The sequence below is a fragment of the Diabrotica undecimpunctata genome, chromosome 7, assembly GCF_040954645.1.
Source record: "Diabrotica undecimpunctata isolate CICGRU chromosome 7, icDiaUnde3, whole genome shotgun sequence".
Taxonomy (NCBI): domain Eukaryota; kingdom Metazoa; phylum Arthropoda; class Insecta; order Coleoptera; family Chrysomelidae; genus Diabrotica; species Diabrotica undecimpunctata.
In genome coordinates this window covers 28,467,373-28,483,871 of record NC_092809.1, presented here as the reverse complement: position 1 = coordinate 28,483,871, position 16,499 = coordinate 28,467,373, and the positions used below count along the sequence as shown (strand labels likewise).

The following is a 16,499-nucleotide window of genomic DNA, read 5'->3' as shown; positions in this document are numbered from 1 at the left end:
TACTCCCTGCTGCAGTCTATATTGCAAGGTAAAGTCAAAGGTAAGCGAGGACCCGGTAGAAGGAGAATATCATGGCTGTGGAATTTAAGAACATGGTTTAAGAAAACCTCAACGGAGCTGTTTCGAGCCGCAGCGAGCAAGGTCATGATTGCCAATATGATTTCCAACATCCGAAACGGATAGGAACCAGAAGAAGAAGAAGAAGAAGGAAAATCCTCACTGGTTAAGGGAAACTCGTTTTCAAACTAGATGGGGAATTAATGTTTTATGTTGGTTACTTAATAGGCGTCTAATAGATCCATATTTTTTGGGAGAACGGGAGTGATCCCGTTCCTTTTAGACTGCCTCCTATATATGTCATTTATTTCGTTATTTACTCTAAATTTATTATGTATTTTATTGCTTTTGCTTACTATAAGAAAATATTATCACATATAAAATAGTTTGTGCAGTTCTATTTCCTGACTATAAAGTAATTTAAGCTGGAATATCAACAAGTTTTCATTGAAAATTATATAAAAATCTATTACGTAATTATATTACCCCAATTCGATCAATTCAGTTGAAATTTTTTTTCAACATTGACTGTACACATTTAAATTATTTTTAGAATAGTTTTATTGCTTTACCAGTCGTTTCGAAAATTGATTGTATCTACTCGTTTGTATTACTACAAAATATACTTGCAATATGCCGCTCGATTTTTATTTTTGAATCAAGATCATATTTAAAAAGATTTCTGTTTTGTCATTGTGCTGTTGGACTTTTAATAGTATTTTATTATGTTTCTAAAATAATTTTATTTTAAAGTTACTAGTATTAACACTTTTGGTGGATAAAGACGTTAAAGTTATACACGCAACGACTAAAATATTATTGTTTTTAGGTTAAAAAAATGATCTCAATGAACCCAATTTGCCAGACTATTTTTCAATATTATTTTCCACAACTTTCCATAGATTTTCATAGTAGTTTACAATTTATAAAAAAATACATGTTCTTCTTCTTGTGGCGCCTATCCGTTACGGATGTTGGCTAGTAATCGCTCGAAAGCCGCTCGAAATAGTATTGAAGTGGTCAAGGAAAACCATTTTCGTAAGTTTTGGAGCCAAGATATTCTTCTTCTTCCTGGTCACCACTTTTCGTAGACCTTTCCCTGTAATATAAGTTGCAACAGGTTATATCTATGATCTTTCGCATTATATGTCCAAGATATTCTAGCTTGCGCTGTTTCACTGTGGATATAATTTCACATGTTTTATCCATCTGACGTAGAACCTCAATGTTTGTTATTCGGTCCACCTAGGAGATCCTCAGTATCCGTCTATAACACCACATCTCAAAACGCCTCGAGTTTTCCCATGGATGCCTCGGTTAGTGTCCATGACTCATCCCCATAGAGCAGCACTGTAAACACGTAGCATCTCAATTTTCGTTTTTAAGGGTTGGTTGTGGCTCTTAAATATCTTGCTCATTCTGACAAATGCTGACCTGGCTTTTTTAATTCTTTGTTTTATCTCAACTGAGTGGTCCCATTGGTCGTTTATGGTGGTTCCTAAATAGTAGTAACTACTACTGTTTAGGAACTAAACGTTACTACTGTTTAGGAAAAAAATACATACCTACATTAAAACATCCTTCTTTATTTACATAGCTTTTTGATAATAAAAGATTAAAAATAAAAAATTATGAATAGTCCAGTCGTCAGAGATTTGACCTCTAAAAATTATACGGACAAGTTTTTCGAATTTTTCTAAGAATATCAATTTTGGGAACACTTTTACCTTCCGGCTTAACCCTAAAATGCTCCCACATAGAGCGGAAAAACAAAAAAAAACGATTTACCCAGTCTCTGTACGACATAGAAAAAAAAATGTTTGAAATAAAAAATGTAGCTGAAATAATTTTGCTCTTAAAGTTTAGGCTCCAGGAATGGAAATTCTCTAGTAACTGGTCAATAAAAGTGATACATTTTATTGATCTCATAAGAAACATATAAAATGGCAAAAATCGCGAAATGTTTATTTATTTAATACCTTTATAAAAACTAACTTTTGCGGCAAAATACAAACATTGCATACGAAGTCTGCACTCTTTGCATTTAAAAAGCATTTTGACTTTTGTCGAAGATACTCTGATCAAAAGATAATGAATTTTCAAATTTTCATTATCATTCAAAAGCGGTGTTTTTGAGGGAACGGTTCATTCTACAGAAAAAAATGATAATAAATATTTTTGTTATCTCAGCTACATTTTTTAATAAACACATTTTTTTCTACGGTGTACATATTCTTGTTCAATCGCCTTTTTCCGTTTGATGCTCCCTACGAGAGGCGGTTTTAACGGGAAGCCGAGGAGTCGATGTGGTAAATAGTTTTGCATATTTTTTGGGGTCCTAAAAATTGACATTCATACCAAAATTTAGCTTGTTCGTATGCTTTTTACAGTTTCAGTGGCGTTTTCGTCTCTGACGGTAGGAGTCTAATGGATAATTATAATTTATACAATTAGTTTTTATACTCCAATTGTCAGAGACGAAAATGCCACTGAACTTTTCAAAATCATACGAACAAGCTGAACTCTGCTGAGAATGTCAATTTGGGGACTATATAAAGGTTAATAAAGGATAAAGGATATAAAACGAAAAACATCGATTTACCAAAATATGTATGCTGTAGAAAAAAATGTCTCAAACAAAAAATGTAGCTGAGATAATTTGGAACAAAAATGTTAATTAGCACTTTTTCGACGGAAATTTTTTTTAACGCCTATTATTCCAGCCCAAATAATAAGTTTTTTTGGATACGATCTTTTACGATTTGTTCTTTTTCAGATAAATGATCCGCTGTGACTTTCCGTAAACACTAACAATAATAGTTAATTTAATATAAAACTAGCTATAACTAAAAAATAATTTCTATTATAAAGTCACTATATACTAATGCGAAATGCAGCGTGACACACAATGGGATCAACAGTGACGAATTCGACGTACTTACTGGAGTTAGACAGGGATGCGTGCTTACTCCGTTTCATTTTAACATAGCTATAGACTATGTTCTCTCCAAACTAGACTCCGACACAAGAGGGATACAATGACGTTAACCACACTCCTAAGCGATCTAGAATACGCGGACGATATCTGCCTATTAGGTCAAAGGTTCCAAGATCTGGCTTACCAATTGGAAACATTTTCCACTGAAGCCAATAAAATAGGTTTAAAAATCAATATTAGTAAAACCAAGTCCATGAGAATAAATGCAAGGAACAACACGCTATTTACTATCGACAATATGCAGATTGAAAATGTGGAAAACTTTACGTATCTTGGAAGTGTCATAACAGAAAACGGAGGTACAGAAGACGATATTCGTATGAGGATACGAAAAGCCCAACAAGCTTTCAGCACGCTCAACCCTGTTTGGAGATCTGGCGAGTATACTACAAGGACAAAGATCCGAATATTCCGATCAAATGTCATGTTCTACTCTACGGATGTGAAACCTGGAAAGTGACAAACACCCTCACAGACAAACTGCAGGTCTTTGTTAACAAATGTCTACGAAGAATTGTTCGTATATTCTGGCCTAACACCATCAGAAATGAAGATCTGCTACACCTGACCGAACAAAAGAGGGTACAAAATGAAATTAAGTCCAGAAAATGGGGTTGGATCGGTCACACACTCCGAAAAAATAGTTCCTGTATCGCAAAGACTGCCCTAGAGTGGAATCTCCTGAGGGAAAAGAAAAAGAGGTCGCCCAGTACAAACTTGGAGAAGATCCATCATGGACGAGATAAGAGGCCAAGGAAACTACGAAAGTATGACATTTAGCTTTGCAGATGAAAAATATTGGCATTTTTTAGGGATTAAAAAAAATTACAGAATAGTCTATTTGAAATAACAAAGTTCATTATATTTACAGAAAAATCTAAAAATAATATAAATACATCATAAGATCAGTCGTATTACAAAACCCCCACAAACCAGAATTTATATAAATGGTGCAAATTGTTTCTGAGATAATTGAGGCGTTCCATACTTAAAACTCACTCTGTATGTGGTAAACAGAGAATTTAATTAATTGAACTGACTGGGCACATTAAAGTAAACTGAAACTTACGTACCATGTAAGCAAAATTACTTTAAAGCATTATATCTTGTTATGAAGCAAATTTTAATCCTATTCCTTGTTTTGGAAACATTTAATTTACTGACTTTCTTAAATTAGTCAACTACGCCCACCAAATTCTTGTAATAATTATGACATATCGAGATTGAAATATAATTCTAATGTTGGCATCTCTTTATTCTTTAAAAATAAAATTATTTACCGTGTAGTGAATGTTTTCTTCCCACTCTTCGAATATTAATTATTACTTTTATAGTCTTGGATTTAAATACAATATAAAATTCTTTGGATGATGTTTAATTACATACAACCATAACCAAGAGTAAGAGTTGTTTGGGTATAAAGAAAAGGGTTGTTGCTCAAAAACAATATTAATTAAAGTTTTTGTTCCATGACATTTTTTTAAAAGCTGGAATATATTAGTCTTGCTAATATTCTTCTTCTTACGGTGCTTATCCATTCCGGATATTGGCGATCAGCATAGCTATCCTACTTTTACTTGCAGCTATTCGGAATAGTCCGGCTGCAGACGTATTGCACCCCTTCCTTAGGATTTGAAGTCAAGATTATTCTTCTTCTCTCTGGTCCTCTCTTTCCAAATACCTTACCCTGAAGAATGAGTTAAAATAAGCCATATCTGTGTTCATTTCTCATAACATGGCCAAGATATTCTAATTTGCGCTCTTTGATTGTGTTGGTGATGTCTCATTCCTTGCCCATTCTACGTAGGACCTCAATATTAGTCATACGATCCACCCTTGAAATTCGTAAGATGCGCCTATAACATCACATCTCGAAGGCCTCGAGCTTTCCTAAAGAAGCTTCAGAGAGCGTAATGTAGAAAATACATAGCATCTGATGATAGAGATTTTGGTACCAAGTGGTAAATCGTAACTTCTAAAAAGAGACTTCATCTTTACGAACGCTGATCTTGCTTTCCCTATGCGTTGTTTTATTTCAGTAAAGTAGTCCCATTGACTGTTTATGGTATTACCAAGATATGTGTAGCTGTTTAACCTGTCAATTGGCTGTTGGTTTACCTAAAGATGTGTATTTTAATATTTCGCGCTTACCAATTACCATGTACTTTGTTTTGTTCGTATTAAGATTCGACCCATATTCTCGACTTCTATCTGATATGCGCGACATTATTGCTTGTAAACCATCTAGGATATCTGCAAATACTACTGCGTCGTCAGCATATCTAATGTTTTTTAAAAGCACTCAGTTAACTACGACCCCTTCTTGTAGTTGTCCCAGTGCTTGCTCAAAGATACGCTCCGAGTACATGTTAAATAACACTGGAGACAGAATGCATCCTTGTCTCACTCCTATATCTATGGAGATTGTCTCTGTCAACTGGTCATTTACTTTAATGTTGGCAGTTTGGTTGTAATATAAATTATATATAATTCGCAAGTGTCTATCATCCAAGCCCGCTTCTTTCAAGATGGATATGAGATTGTCATGTTTTTTTCTCTATCAAATGCCTTTTTATAGTCGATAAAATGAATATATACATCATAGTTGACATCCCTGCACTTCTGGATAAGCACTTGTATAGTGAATAGAGCTCCTCGGGTGCCTAAGGTATCGCGAAATCCAAATTGTGTCCATGACACTTGTTCTTCACATCTCTTATATATTCTGTTATGTATCACTTTTAAAAACGTTTGAAGTAAGTGGCTCATTATGCTAATTATTCTGTAGTCTTCGCATGTTTTTGCATTTAATTTTTTTGGTATAGTTACAAATTTCGACTATAACCAGATTTGGGGAATATTTCCAGTTATATATATTTTGTTAAATATAGTCGTTATTCATTTTATTCCTTGTCCGTCCATAAGTTTAAGGAATTCTGTATAAAATTTGTCAGGCCCTACAGCTTTACCAGTTCTAGTTTTTCTAAAAGCTGTCGTGACTTCTTTAATGGTAATCGGGAGTCCTGTTCGGCATTCTATGTCTTCAATGGCAATCTGCCTTTCATCTGCAAATGTTACTTCCACTTATTTCTTCCAAGTGTCTAGTCTCTCTTCCACACTTAGTAGTGGATTACCTTGGTTGTCTGCCAGACATCCAACTCTTCTAGGCTTGTATAAGCCTGCAGCTTCTTTAACTTTTTTGTGCATATTGAATGAATCGTGTTCCTGTTGTAATAGCTGTATTTCCGCTCATTGTTCTCTCAGCTGTATGTCCTTAGCCATTCTGATTGCTTTTTAATCTCTTTGTCTATTCTTTTGTACGATGTCTTGTCCTGATCTTTGACCTTTCGCCTCTCTTCCATCATATCTAGAATCTCGTTTGTCATTCACGATTTTTTCTTAATTTTTGGTGGTTTGAGAAGATTTTTTTTGTGTCTTGTGAAACTCTATGCAATTTTCCAAGCTCCTGGTCCTCCTATATACTGTTTTACACTCTGTTCTGTGCGTTGGTGTTTGAGTAGTCTGATGTCGTATTTTGGGTTGACACTACGTCGAATCTGCTTTAGGCTGGCCCACATTTTGCAAATCAGTGGGTTATGGTCTGACTTGATATCGGCTCCTGGGTATGTCTTGCTGATGTAATACTGTTACGGAATCTTTTATTAATAATAATGTAATCTATTTGATTTCTGAATATGTGACCTGAAGTATCTTGAGGTATTATTAGGTGTATAATCTTTTGTATGGGAGTTTGAAGTAAGTGTCAGTAATTGCTAATATCAAGTAAGAATATTATATTAAAGTTCAAGTCGAAGACTACTGTATAAAAGAAATATACCAATCAATATTATACATCGAAAACATCTACTTCCATAATCGAATACAGGCAAAGATAAATGGAAATCTAACACAGTGTATATTGGTACAAAGCGGAGTCAGACAAGGTGACTCGTTAAGCCCACTTCTCTTTAATATAATAATGGATGAAATAATACAAGCAGTACGTAAAGGTTATGGTTACAGAATTGGGAACAAAGAAATCCAAATATTATGTTATGCAGACGACGCCGCATTAATCACCGAGACAGAAGACGAACTCCAAAGATTAACACACATCTTTAATACAACAGCCTGTCACTTCGGGGGAACAATTAAGGGTCTAACCACCTTCTGAAATCCCCGGGTGCTCTGTAGAGGGCTTCGGAGTTAACGTCGAGAGCTCCTCTACTTCTCTTCCTCTCCTCTAAGTCCATTTTCGGGTTATGGACTTGTAAATATTTCGGTGTATTGCCTTGAAAAAGTGTCATGTAAGATATTTCTTACATGACAATTTCTTCGCCGAAATAAAAACACCAAGTTAAGTTGAAACAATTCTCAGCCACAGAGTATGGAAAATAAATGCAGGAAGCAGACCCCGAGAGCACTAAGCTCTCGGAGAGCCCGTGAGGGACTGACTTGGCTGACCTGAAAATCGCCAATATTTATATGCGCTGTTCGAGCGATAAATAGGGATTTCCAGGTCAAGAGCCAATGGGAAAATTCGAGGCGGGGCGATGCGCATCGAAATGCGAACTAGTCCACAGACTATGGCATTTGATGACAAGCCAAGCAATACAATATGATAATATCAGCAGAAAAAAACAAATGTATGACATCTAAATACTCACTACGATGTAAAATCGAGATTGGTGCGAAAATAATAAAGCAGGAAGCAAGGTTTAGATATCTGGAAATAGATTAGTTACGAAGATGTTGAAGAAGAAGTACGATAACAAAGCTTAAAAGCAAGTAAAGCGGCGGAATCTCTTAATGACACAATCTGGAATAACAAATACCTAAGACAAGACACAAAAACAAGAATTTATAAAGCAGCAATTAGATCTATATTAACATACACGGCGGAGACAAAACCTGACACATCTAACGAGACAACTACTAGAAACAACAGAGATGAAAATACGACGAATATCAGGAAAAAGTCTGTTGGATAGGGAGAGAAGCGAAAACATAAGAATAGCAAGCAATATAGAAGACATAAATGGATGGGTGACAAAACGGAAACAGGAGTGAAACGAACACATTAGTAGAATGGCAGAGGATAGGATAGTACAAATAGCACGAGATAAATCACCAAATGGACGAAGAAGTATTGGCAGACCAAAAAAAAGATGGTGCGATAATTTAAACAATTTAGGAGGCTAATATTGAACAAGAAACAGGCTTTAAAGCCTACATACAAGATGGAAGAAGACGAAGAAGAACCCAAAGTTGTAATATTCTGTTTGCTTGTTTTTACATGTAATATATTTCCAGTAGACTGCCCTAATTTCCTTTTACTATTTTCGGAAATCTTCCACGTAGTGGCTTTTGGGATACGACAGAATTGTTCTGGTCTGATAAAAAGAGTTCTAGCTCCTTCTTTAGCGTGATTGTCAGCAAGCTAATTACCAGCAATTCCTTTATACCCTGTCATCTAAGTTACTTTGTAATGCTTCGATAGTTGCTTAAGGGATTATTTAGCGATTCACGACTTATTTTGGTCAAATTGATGGGTTTGTTTTCTGACAGTTTTCTGTACAAAAATCTATTGCCAGTAATTTTGCTTAAAAATTATAGGAGCATTTCCAAGGACTATTGATCGTCTACTGTTAGGGTCATTAACCCTCTTTCTTCTCCTTTGTGTATTATTGACTTATCGCCATAATAAGTGAGCGATTTTGTTTTGTGTTAGCTCATAATCGTTAATGATGATATTTAGTGAGAGTTCGAAATCCTTTTTGCGGCAATCATATCTATAGTCTTCATGAATTGTATTATTCCAACTTTCTTCATCTCTTAAAAAAAATTAATCTTCAGATATGTGATCGTCTGGTTTTAGTTACTGAGCCTGTGTTAGCATATGTTTACTTTTTGGGCGATCTTCCTTAAGTCTTCAAAAGTTGCAGTTTTGTTTTATGCGATAACAGTTTGTATTTTGTCCGTTTAGTAGAAAACCACCATTACACGTAGTGGACGAAGGTTTAGTATTACCTCTAAGGCTGTAGTGGACACGGTCTCCTTGCATCTGTAACTCCTACGCAATCGACTGTTTGCCTTTTTCATAATTATATTATTGACTTTTATTCTGTACTGGTTAAGTTTCATAAAACCAGTACAAAATGTCATTATGGATCTGAGAATCGTTATGAGAATTAAATAATTTTAGCTTTTAACCCCATATTTTACCAACAAGGCTAAGGCAGATCCAGAGATCACTTGTTGTTGAAGTAAAATTTATGAGGTGCGCATTCGATGTAAGTTTCCTTCTAATTATTTCCTACTATCAAGATACTTAACCTCTTGTTTGAAGTTGAATTGAAACTTAAAATAATAAAAACAAATTCAAATAGGTATATAATATTCAGAACATTATTTTCAACAGTTTGCGATAGTTTGTTATAAGTATTTTATTTACAATGAGAATACAATTACTGATAAATTATTATTGCTTTTTAATGAATTTTAACTTTTAATAATTAACAAAGTACGTTGAAAAAAAGTATAAAATCAAAGACAGTAGGAAAATAAAAAAAACTGGTTTTTATTCTAATCTTTTCTTTAATTTATTGCTTTTCTGATGTAAATATTGTAAAAATTCACATTAAACAAAGAACCTGACCCATCAAATTCCACAAATATTAAATTGCATTAATAGTCCAAACGCCAGAGATTTAACCTCTCATCAAGCTGAATTTGCTAAGAATGGCAATTGTGAGACCCCACAAAAGGTGCAAAAAAGTTTGCCACTCCTACCCAGGACTTCCCCCTAAACCCTCTTTGTAGGGAGGACCGGACAACATTGATTCACCAAGAATCTGTATGCCGTAGAAAAAAATGTTTCAAACAAGAAATATAGCTAAGATAATTTTAAATAAAAGTTTATTAGCTTTTTCTGTAGAATGTACCTTTCTCTCAGAAACAACAATTGAAGCGACCGGCAATTTTTAGTGTCAGTTACGCGCGCGAAATAAATTTTTTAAATAAAATTTGATCAATTCGACGGTAAAATCTATCGATAAAAATTAAAATGGGTTAAAGAAGTGCAGCTTTCGTATGCAATTTTTGCATTTTTGTCATTTTTTACGATTCTCATAAAATCAGTAAAGTTTAACAATTCCAGTAACCGGTCGCTGAAGACTTTTTATTTTTAGAATCTAATCTTCAAAACCTATAACATGAAATTTCGAATTTGATTTTTTTCAACAAATATGAGGCATTTGAATCATTCCTAAAAAACTTTAAATTTAATCTTCGATATTACAAACGATTTCACGTCACGGGAAATGCTTCCATGAAGATGGCATTAGGTTGAATTTGTAGCTGAAGTTGTCTAGTTTTGAAAAATGTACTTGTGCTGTCGAAAAAAGTAGTTTTAAATGTTTTAGATTGTTTATAATGTGAAAGTTTATGATTTGTAATGTGAATGAATATTATTTGTATTGTAATGTGAAAAATGTCAGGTAGTTATTACAAGTCACGCATTAGAAGTGAGAGTTTATAATTCAAAGTTTTTAGGCACATTTCAAATGCCTCATGATAATTGTCAAAACTCAAAATTGTACTTTTATGCCATAGGTTTTGCAGATTAGACTGTAACAATGTAAATTTCTTAGTGATCTGCCAATGAAAGTGATACATTTTATTAATCTTATGAGAATTGTAAAAAATGGCAAAAATCGCGCAACGTTTATTTATTTAACAGCTTTATAGAAACTTACTTTATTCGGCAAAGTACAAAAGTTATGTACGAAAGCTGCACTCTCTACCTTTTCAGCACATTTTGATTTTTGTCGATAGGAGGCTCTGATCAAAAGATATAGAATTTTTACCGTCGCGTTGATATAAATTTTGTTTTAAAATTGATTTCACGCGCGTAAAAGACATTTAAAATCGCCGGTCGCTTCAAGCGTTGTTTCTGAGAGAACGGTTCATTCTACGGAAAAGTGCTAAAAAACATTTCTATTTAAAATTATCTCAGCAACATTAGGTAGAAGTAGCAAGCTTTTTTGCAACCTTTGTGGGGTCCGAAAATTGACATTCTTCAGCTTGTTCGTATCATTTTTAGATGTCAAATATCTGGCAACTGGACTATTAATGCGATTTAGTGTTTGTAGAATTTGATGGGCGAGTTACTTTGTTTATTATACTTTTTTTGCAGCTTCTTTAAGGTTCTCTAAATTAACATTATGAGCAAAATTCAGCTTGTTCATATGGTTTTTAGAGGCTTAGTTGCATTTTCGTCGCTGACGACTGTGGTATAAGTATATATAAGTATAATATATAAGTATATATAAGTATAAGTAATATAAAATTTTGAATTTTTTAACCGGTTTTGTATCTGTCTCGATAAATTGTAAAAACTCCTTAATCGCACTTAACGCATTAACTGCCACGTATCGCCAAAAGGCGTTTTGCCTGACTTCAGTGAGGTGACACTGTCGCCTTCTGGCGTTCACAAATTGTGGAAATAAATAGGTTCTTTTGCCAGTCAGCTCTACGCATAATTCTTTCTTGTTTTGCCGGCACCTAGGTAAAGGTTCAAATCCTACATTTTTGACTCGGGTTTTTTATCTGAAGTCCTTCATTTCCTATTCCAATATTTTTTCTAAAAATGCTCTCATAGTTTTTTAGTTTATTGTTAAGTAGACAGTATTGATATGTATCTCCCTTACTAACAAATATGGATTATATGCACGTAAAAAGAAAATAACAAATTCTGAATGGGAAGTTAACCCAACAACTATCAAAAACATTGCCTTTACAAAAATCAAGAGTTACTGATGCCTTTGACTAGTGTTTTTGCAGAAGGAATGGCAACAGGAATCTAGAATTGCATTTATTCCAGGAAAAACTAAATGTTGGATATGCTGTTTACATAAACAATTTCTACAATTCTTTGAAATTAGCCAATAATCTTCTGGATGTTAAGACCCATTGTACTGGCATTCTAAGACTTAATAGAAAAATAATCCAAAAGATGTTACACAAAAAATACTAGTCAAAGGCGAAGCCATTGCAAAATACAGAGATGGTGTGCTATATTTTGAAAGTGGAAGGATACAAGGGACGTTTTTTACATATCGACCGAAACTAGAACTAATATGCAAGAGACTGTTTCAAAAAAAGGAATCCATAAAATGAAACCAGAGCTGATAGTCAAAATGCCCACATCTTGTACAAGCCATAATCCGGAAAAAGAATCAGCTTATATGACTTTCGTATGTCAGCAATTAGAGATATGCTGACTTCAGAGCTAACTGAAGAGCCGTCAATTGTAAAGCAACAAATTGTGTCAAAACATAAAAAAAAGAGTGAAAAAGGAAGAATTATGAGAAAACGGTGTGCAAAATGTGCTGAGAAGGGATCACGTGTAGAAACAGTGTATGAATGTAAACTCTGTCCTAACGCTTCCGGCTTTTGTTTGGACTGTTGCATAATAGCCCGTAAGTAACAACTTGAATTTATGTTGTAAGAATATTTGTTTTTCGTGTTCAGATATAAAGTTGTTTTGATTTAAAGTTTTTTACGTTTCTTTGTGAAGGTCACTGTAAGTTCAGTTTCCTAAGATTTTTGACTCCATTCGGCGTCAGGTGGCATATAGGAATTATCACAGTAGTCAGGTGCTACTGACGTTAAGCGTTTAATTTTTTTCTCCTACCGCAAGCCTAAAATTTAATTTTTTAACTATCCTTGATGATATTAGAGATAAAAGTAATAACAGTCTTCAAATTTCGTACTGGCTTCCTACTAATGTATGTTACTGAATATGTATGGGGTACCAATAGTGAGTAACTAATAAATAGGTGACAGCGAATGTTTTAATGATATGAGTATTGACCGTTTCGGACAAACCCTAATCAGGTAGTGATAAAATAATAATTTTATAGAAAGTTTTATATAAATGCAAAATCTGTCAAATATGTCAAGCAGGAAAGATCCACAATGTAGATGAGATGCGGTGACTTAAAGTCAATGTAATGGGAGTAAGACCAGATGGCCTGGGTCTGGTGAAATCGAAATTGATGAGGCCAAACATACTACTCTCGAAATAAAGACGCACATAATTACAATGGCGTCGCAATAATAGCTGATAATTTTTTTTGTCAAGCTGTGACTGGTTTTGTTCCTATATCAAATAGAGTAGGCACTGATAGTATCAGCTCAGATACCAGGAAGAACCCTTAATATTATTCAAGTGTACAGGTCAAAAATAACCCTTTTATAACGACATAGTATTTCAAAAAGCGCTCTCAGACTCAATAGAAGGTATATCTATCAATGGAGAAGTTTTGAATAACTTACTTTTTGCAGACGATACAGTAATAATGACGGATAACAACAATGATTTACAGAACATAATGTAACGCCTTAATGAACGCTGTCATGAATACGGACTGAAGATAAATTTAAAGAAAACTAAATGCATGATCATGACTAAATCTGCACATGCAAATATCCAATTGACTATTGAAGATACTGCAATTGAGAGTGTTAATAACTATAAATACTAAGGAACATGGATAACATTAGATGTAGACCAAACCAAAGAAATTAGGACACGCATTAAAATAGCACGTGCATCATTCGTTAAACTTAAAAAGTTTCTTTGTTGTCGGGATATAAGGTTAGAACTACGCCTGAGAATGCTTCGATGTTACGTGTTCTCTACTCTTCTTTATGACTTGGAAGCGTGGACACTAAAACAAGTCCATCTGAATAAGTTAGCCGCCTTTGAATTTTGGTGTTACAGAAGAATCCTACGAATATCATGGATTGAAAGAATGTCAAACGTGGAAGTAACTAGAAGGATAGGAAATGAGGCGGAAATAATATTAACTATCAAAAGACGAAAACTTAAGTACTTAGGACATGTGATGAGAGGGCAAAAATACGCATTATTACAACTTATTATGCACGGCAAAATCCGAGGAAAGCGAAATGTGGGAAGACGAAGAATATCCTGGCTTAAGAACTTAAGGGAATGGTTTGAATGCAGTAGTGCAGAACTTTTTAGAGCGGCAGTCAACAGAGTCCGCATAGCCATGATGATTTCCAACCTTCGATAGAAGATGGAACTTAAATAAGAAGAAACGACATAAAAAAGCACTGGATACTACTAAACATAGGGATTTAACGTTAACAGTGGGAGAGTTGAATCCTGAATTAAGAAAAGGTAAATTTTAAGATATAATTGGTTAGTTCGGACTGGAAATCCAAAAACGAAAGCGGTTACAGATTGGCGGAATTTTGTTTAGGAAAACTTTACTGACAAAGTTCTTTTTGGTTAGCAACGAATACTTTTTCCAATTACCAGCTCATAGACGAAGTAGTCTAGTATACAAAATTCTCCTCTTTAAATCTACAATATACTACAGTATACTACAGTATACTAAGCTATTTAAATTGAGTAAATAAAAGGACAATGACGTAAGGAAAAATTGTTAGTATAAATACACTGTATTAGATAAATTAATTTATACCAAATAAAACCAAAAAATAAAAAAATAAGCAGTAGTAAGTTCACAAAGAGATTACAAATAAGTTTTCCCATTTATGTTTTTTTTTTATTTGATATTATTTGTTTCAGATAATCATCCAAAATGTCTCATACGGTAACAGTAACTAGAACTACAACTACGACAACTACAGCATTTATGTTTTTTTTTATTTGATATTATTTGTTTCAGATAATCATCCAAAATGTCTCATACGGTAACAGTAACTAGAACTACAACTACGACAACGACGTCAGCTATCATAATTAACACAGGATATTTAAAATCGTGGCCAGGATTACTAAAATTCGCACAATTAGTAAGTATTAAATACTTTTTCATAACGAAGTAAGTGTTAATGTAGGTAAAAGCATTTTTATCCACGACCTTTCTAAAATAAACCCCATTTTTCGTTTTCTCAATTGAAATGATATACGTTATGCACTATTAGCAGTAAATAATCATTATTCATTACTTTTATCACTACTCTTCCCATAAAACCATTGTCAGGAGTAGACAGCCGGAGTGTGACGTCACAGCTGTCATATTGTTATTGTTACTTTCCAAACAAAAGTTGAAATGCCCAATCTCAAGACTTTTTAATTTCTATAAAGTTATCATTTTGCTTCCTCTGCTGCTTTTTCTTTTAAGTACAGTGTTTTTTTACGATAATACCATCATAATTCAGTGTTCTATTTGTATGAAATATAGTTTAAAAGTTTAAATTAAAGAAATTCTAACCTTACTTTATTGATACACGCATTTTATTGCTATTTTTATAAAACAACATGCGTTATTATTTACACAACCTTGTAAAATTGTTGTAGTAACTATTAGAATACTTAGATATTGTAAAAAGCGGAAAGATTCTGTAAAAAGAATGAAAAAATAACGAAAAATACAAATTATCCACACTAAACAAAGTTTGTTTGGAAAGTGAAACTGACAGATGTCAATAAAATCTACGTCATCACTCCGGCAGTCCATTGTAATTTTCACCCATTTTAGTAGTGAGCAACGGCTGTCATCTAAAAGTCACATTAATTACTTTAAGTGAAACGTCTAATTTAACTGCAAAATAATTAATAATAATAATAATAATAAGTAATATTTTACTAAAAATTAAATTAAAATGCATTTAGAAAATGAAATGGATATAGAAAATGAAATGACATTTTTATAAAGGTTTTTGAAGTTATACTTCTATACGCGCGCTCCACGTTGGAAATTTGTATGGGAGTGAATCTGTAAAATCATTACATATGTAAGATAACGAGTAAGAGAGAGACAGAAGATATATTTTCTCTCTCTTCCTCTCTCGAATATAAAAATGTTCCTTTTGTATATATAATTTAATATTATATATATTGTATAAAGATATAATATATGCATATAATATTATATATATAATAAAATATTTATTAATATTATTATTTATGTGATATGTTTTGTATTATTTATTAAATGTTCATAATTATATTAGTCTTTTGTATTTCAAAATAATAATCTCAATAAATCACTGTATGATCCAGATTGCATTGTATTGCAACAAAATAAACAATAAATTTTACTGCAGAGTATGTGTAAAAAAAATTTTGCATTCAACTCCTTTCATACATATTATTATATGAAAATAAAAATATACATTTTCATCAAAATATTGATTCAATCCTTCATTTACTTATTACAGGTCAAAAGTTGTTTAGTAATTGTTAGTAAGTTGTTATTAATTCTGTTTCTCTTTCTGCTATGTCTTACCTATAGCATTACATATATAATGATTGTGCAGATTGACTCCCAAATAAATTTGTAACGGCGAATGCGTGTATAGAAGTGTAATTTCCACCGGCAGTCCCACTGGACTGCCACACCCGTTTTTATTTTTAATTATTTTTGTGATTTATGCTACC

General features: G+C 33.3%; 1 protein-coding gene across 2 annotated transcripts in view; it reads left to right on the top strand.

Annotated features, from left to right (window-relative positions):
- Positions 1–16,499, top strand: part of LOC140445125 (uncharacterized) — a 79,625-nt gene that overhangs the window by 18,350 nt on the left and 44,776 nt on the right. For both annotated transcript variants that reach the window (XM_072536965.1, XM_072536966.1), the window contains exon 2: positions 14,782–14,908. In XM_072536965.1, the coding sequence (XP_072393066.1) occupies positions 14,795–14,908 (114 nt within the window). In that variant the 5' untranslated portion in view covers positions 14,782–14,794. The remainder of the gene's footprint in view (positions 1–14,781; positions 14,909–16,499) is intronic.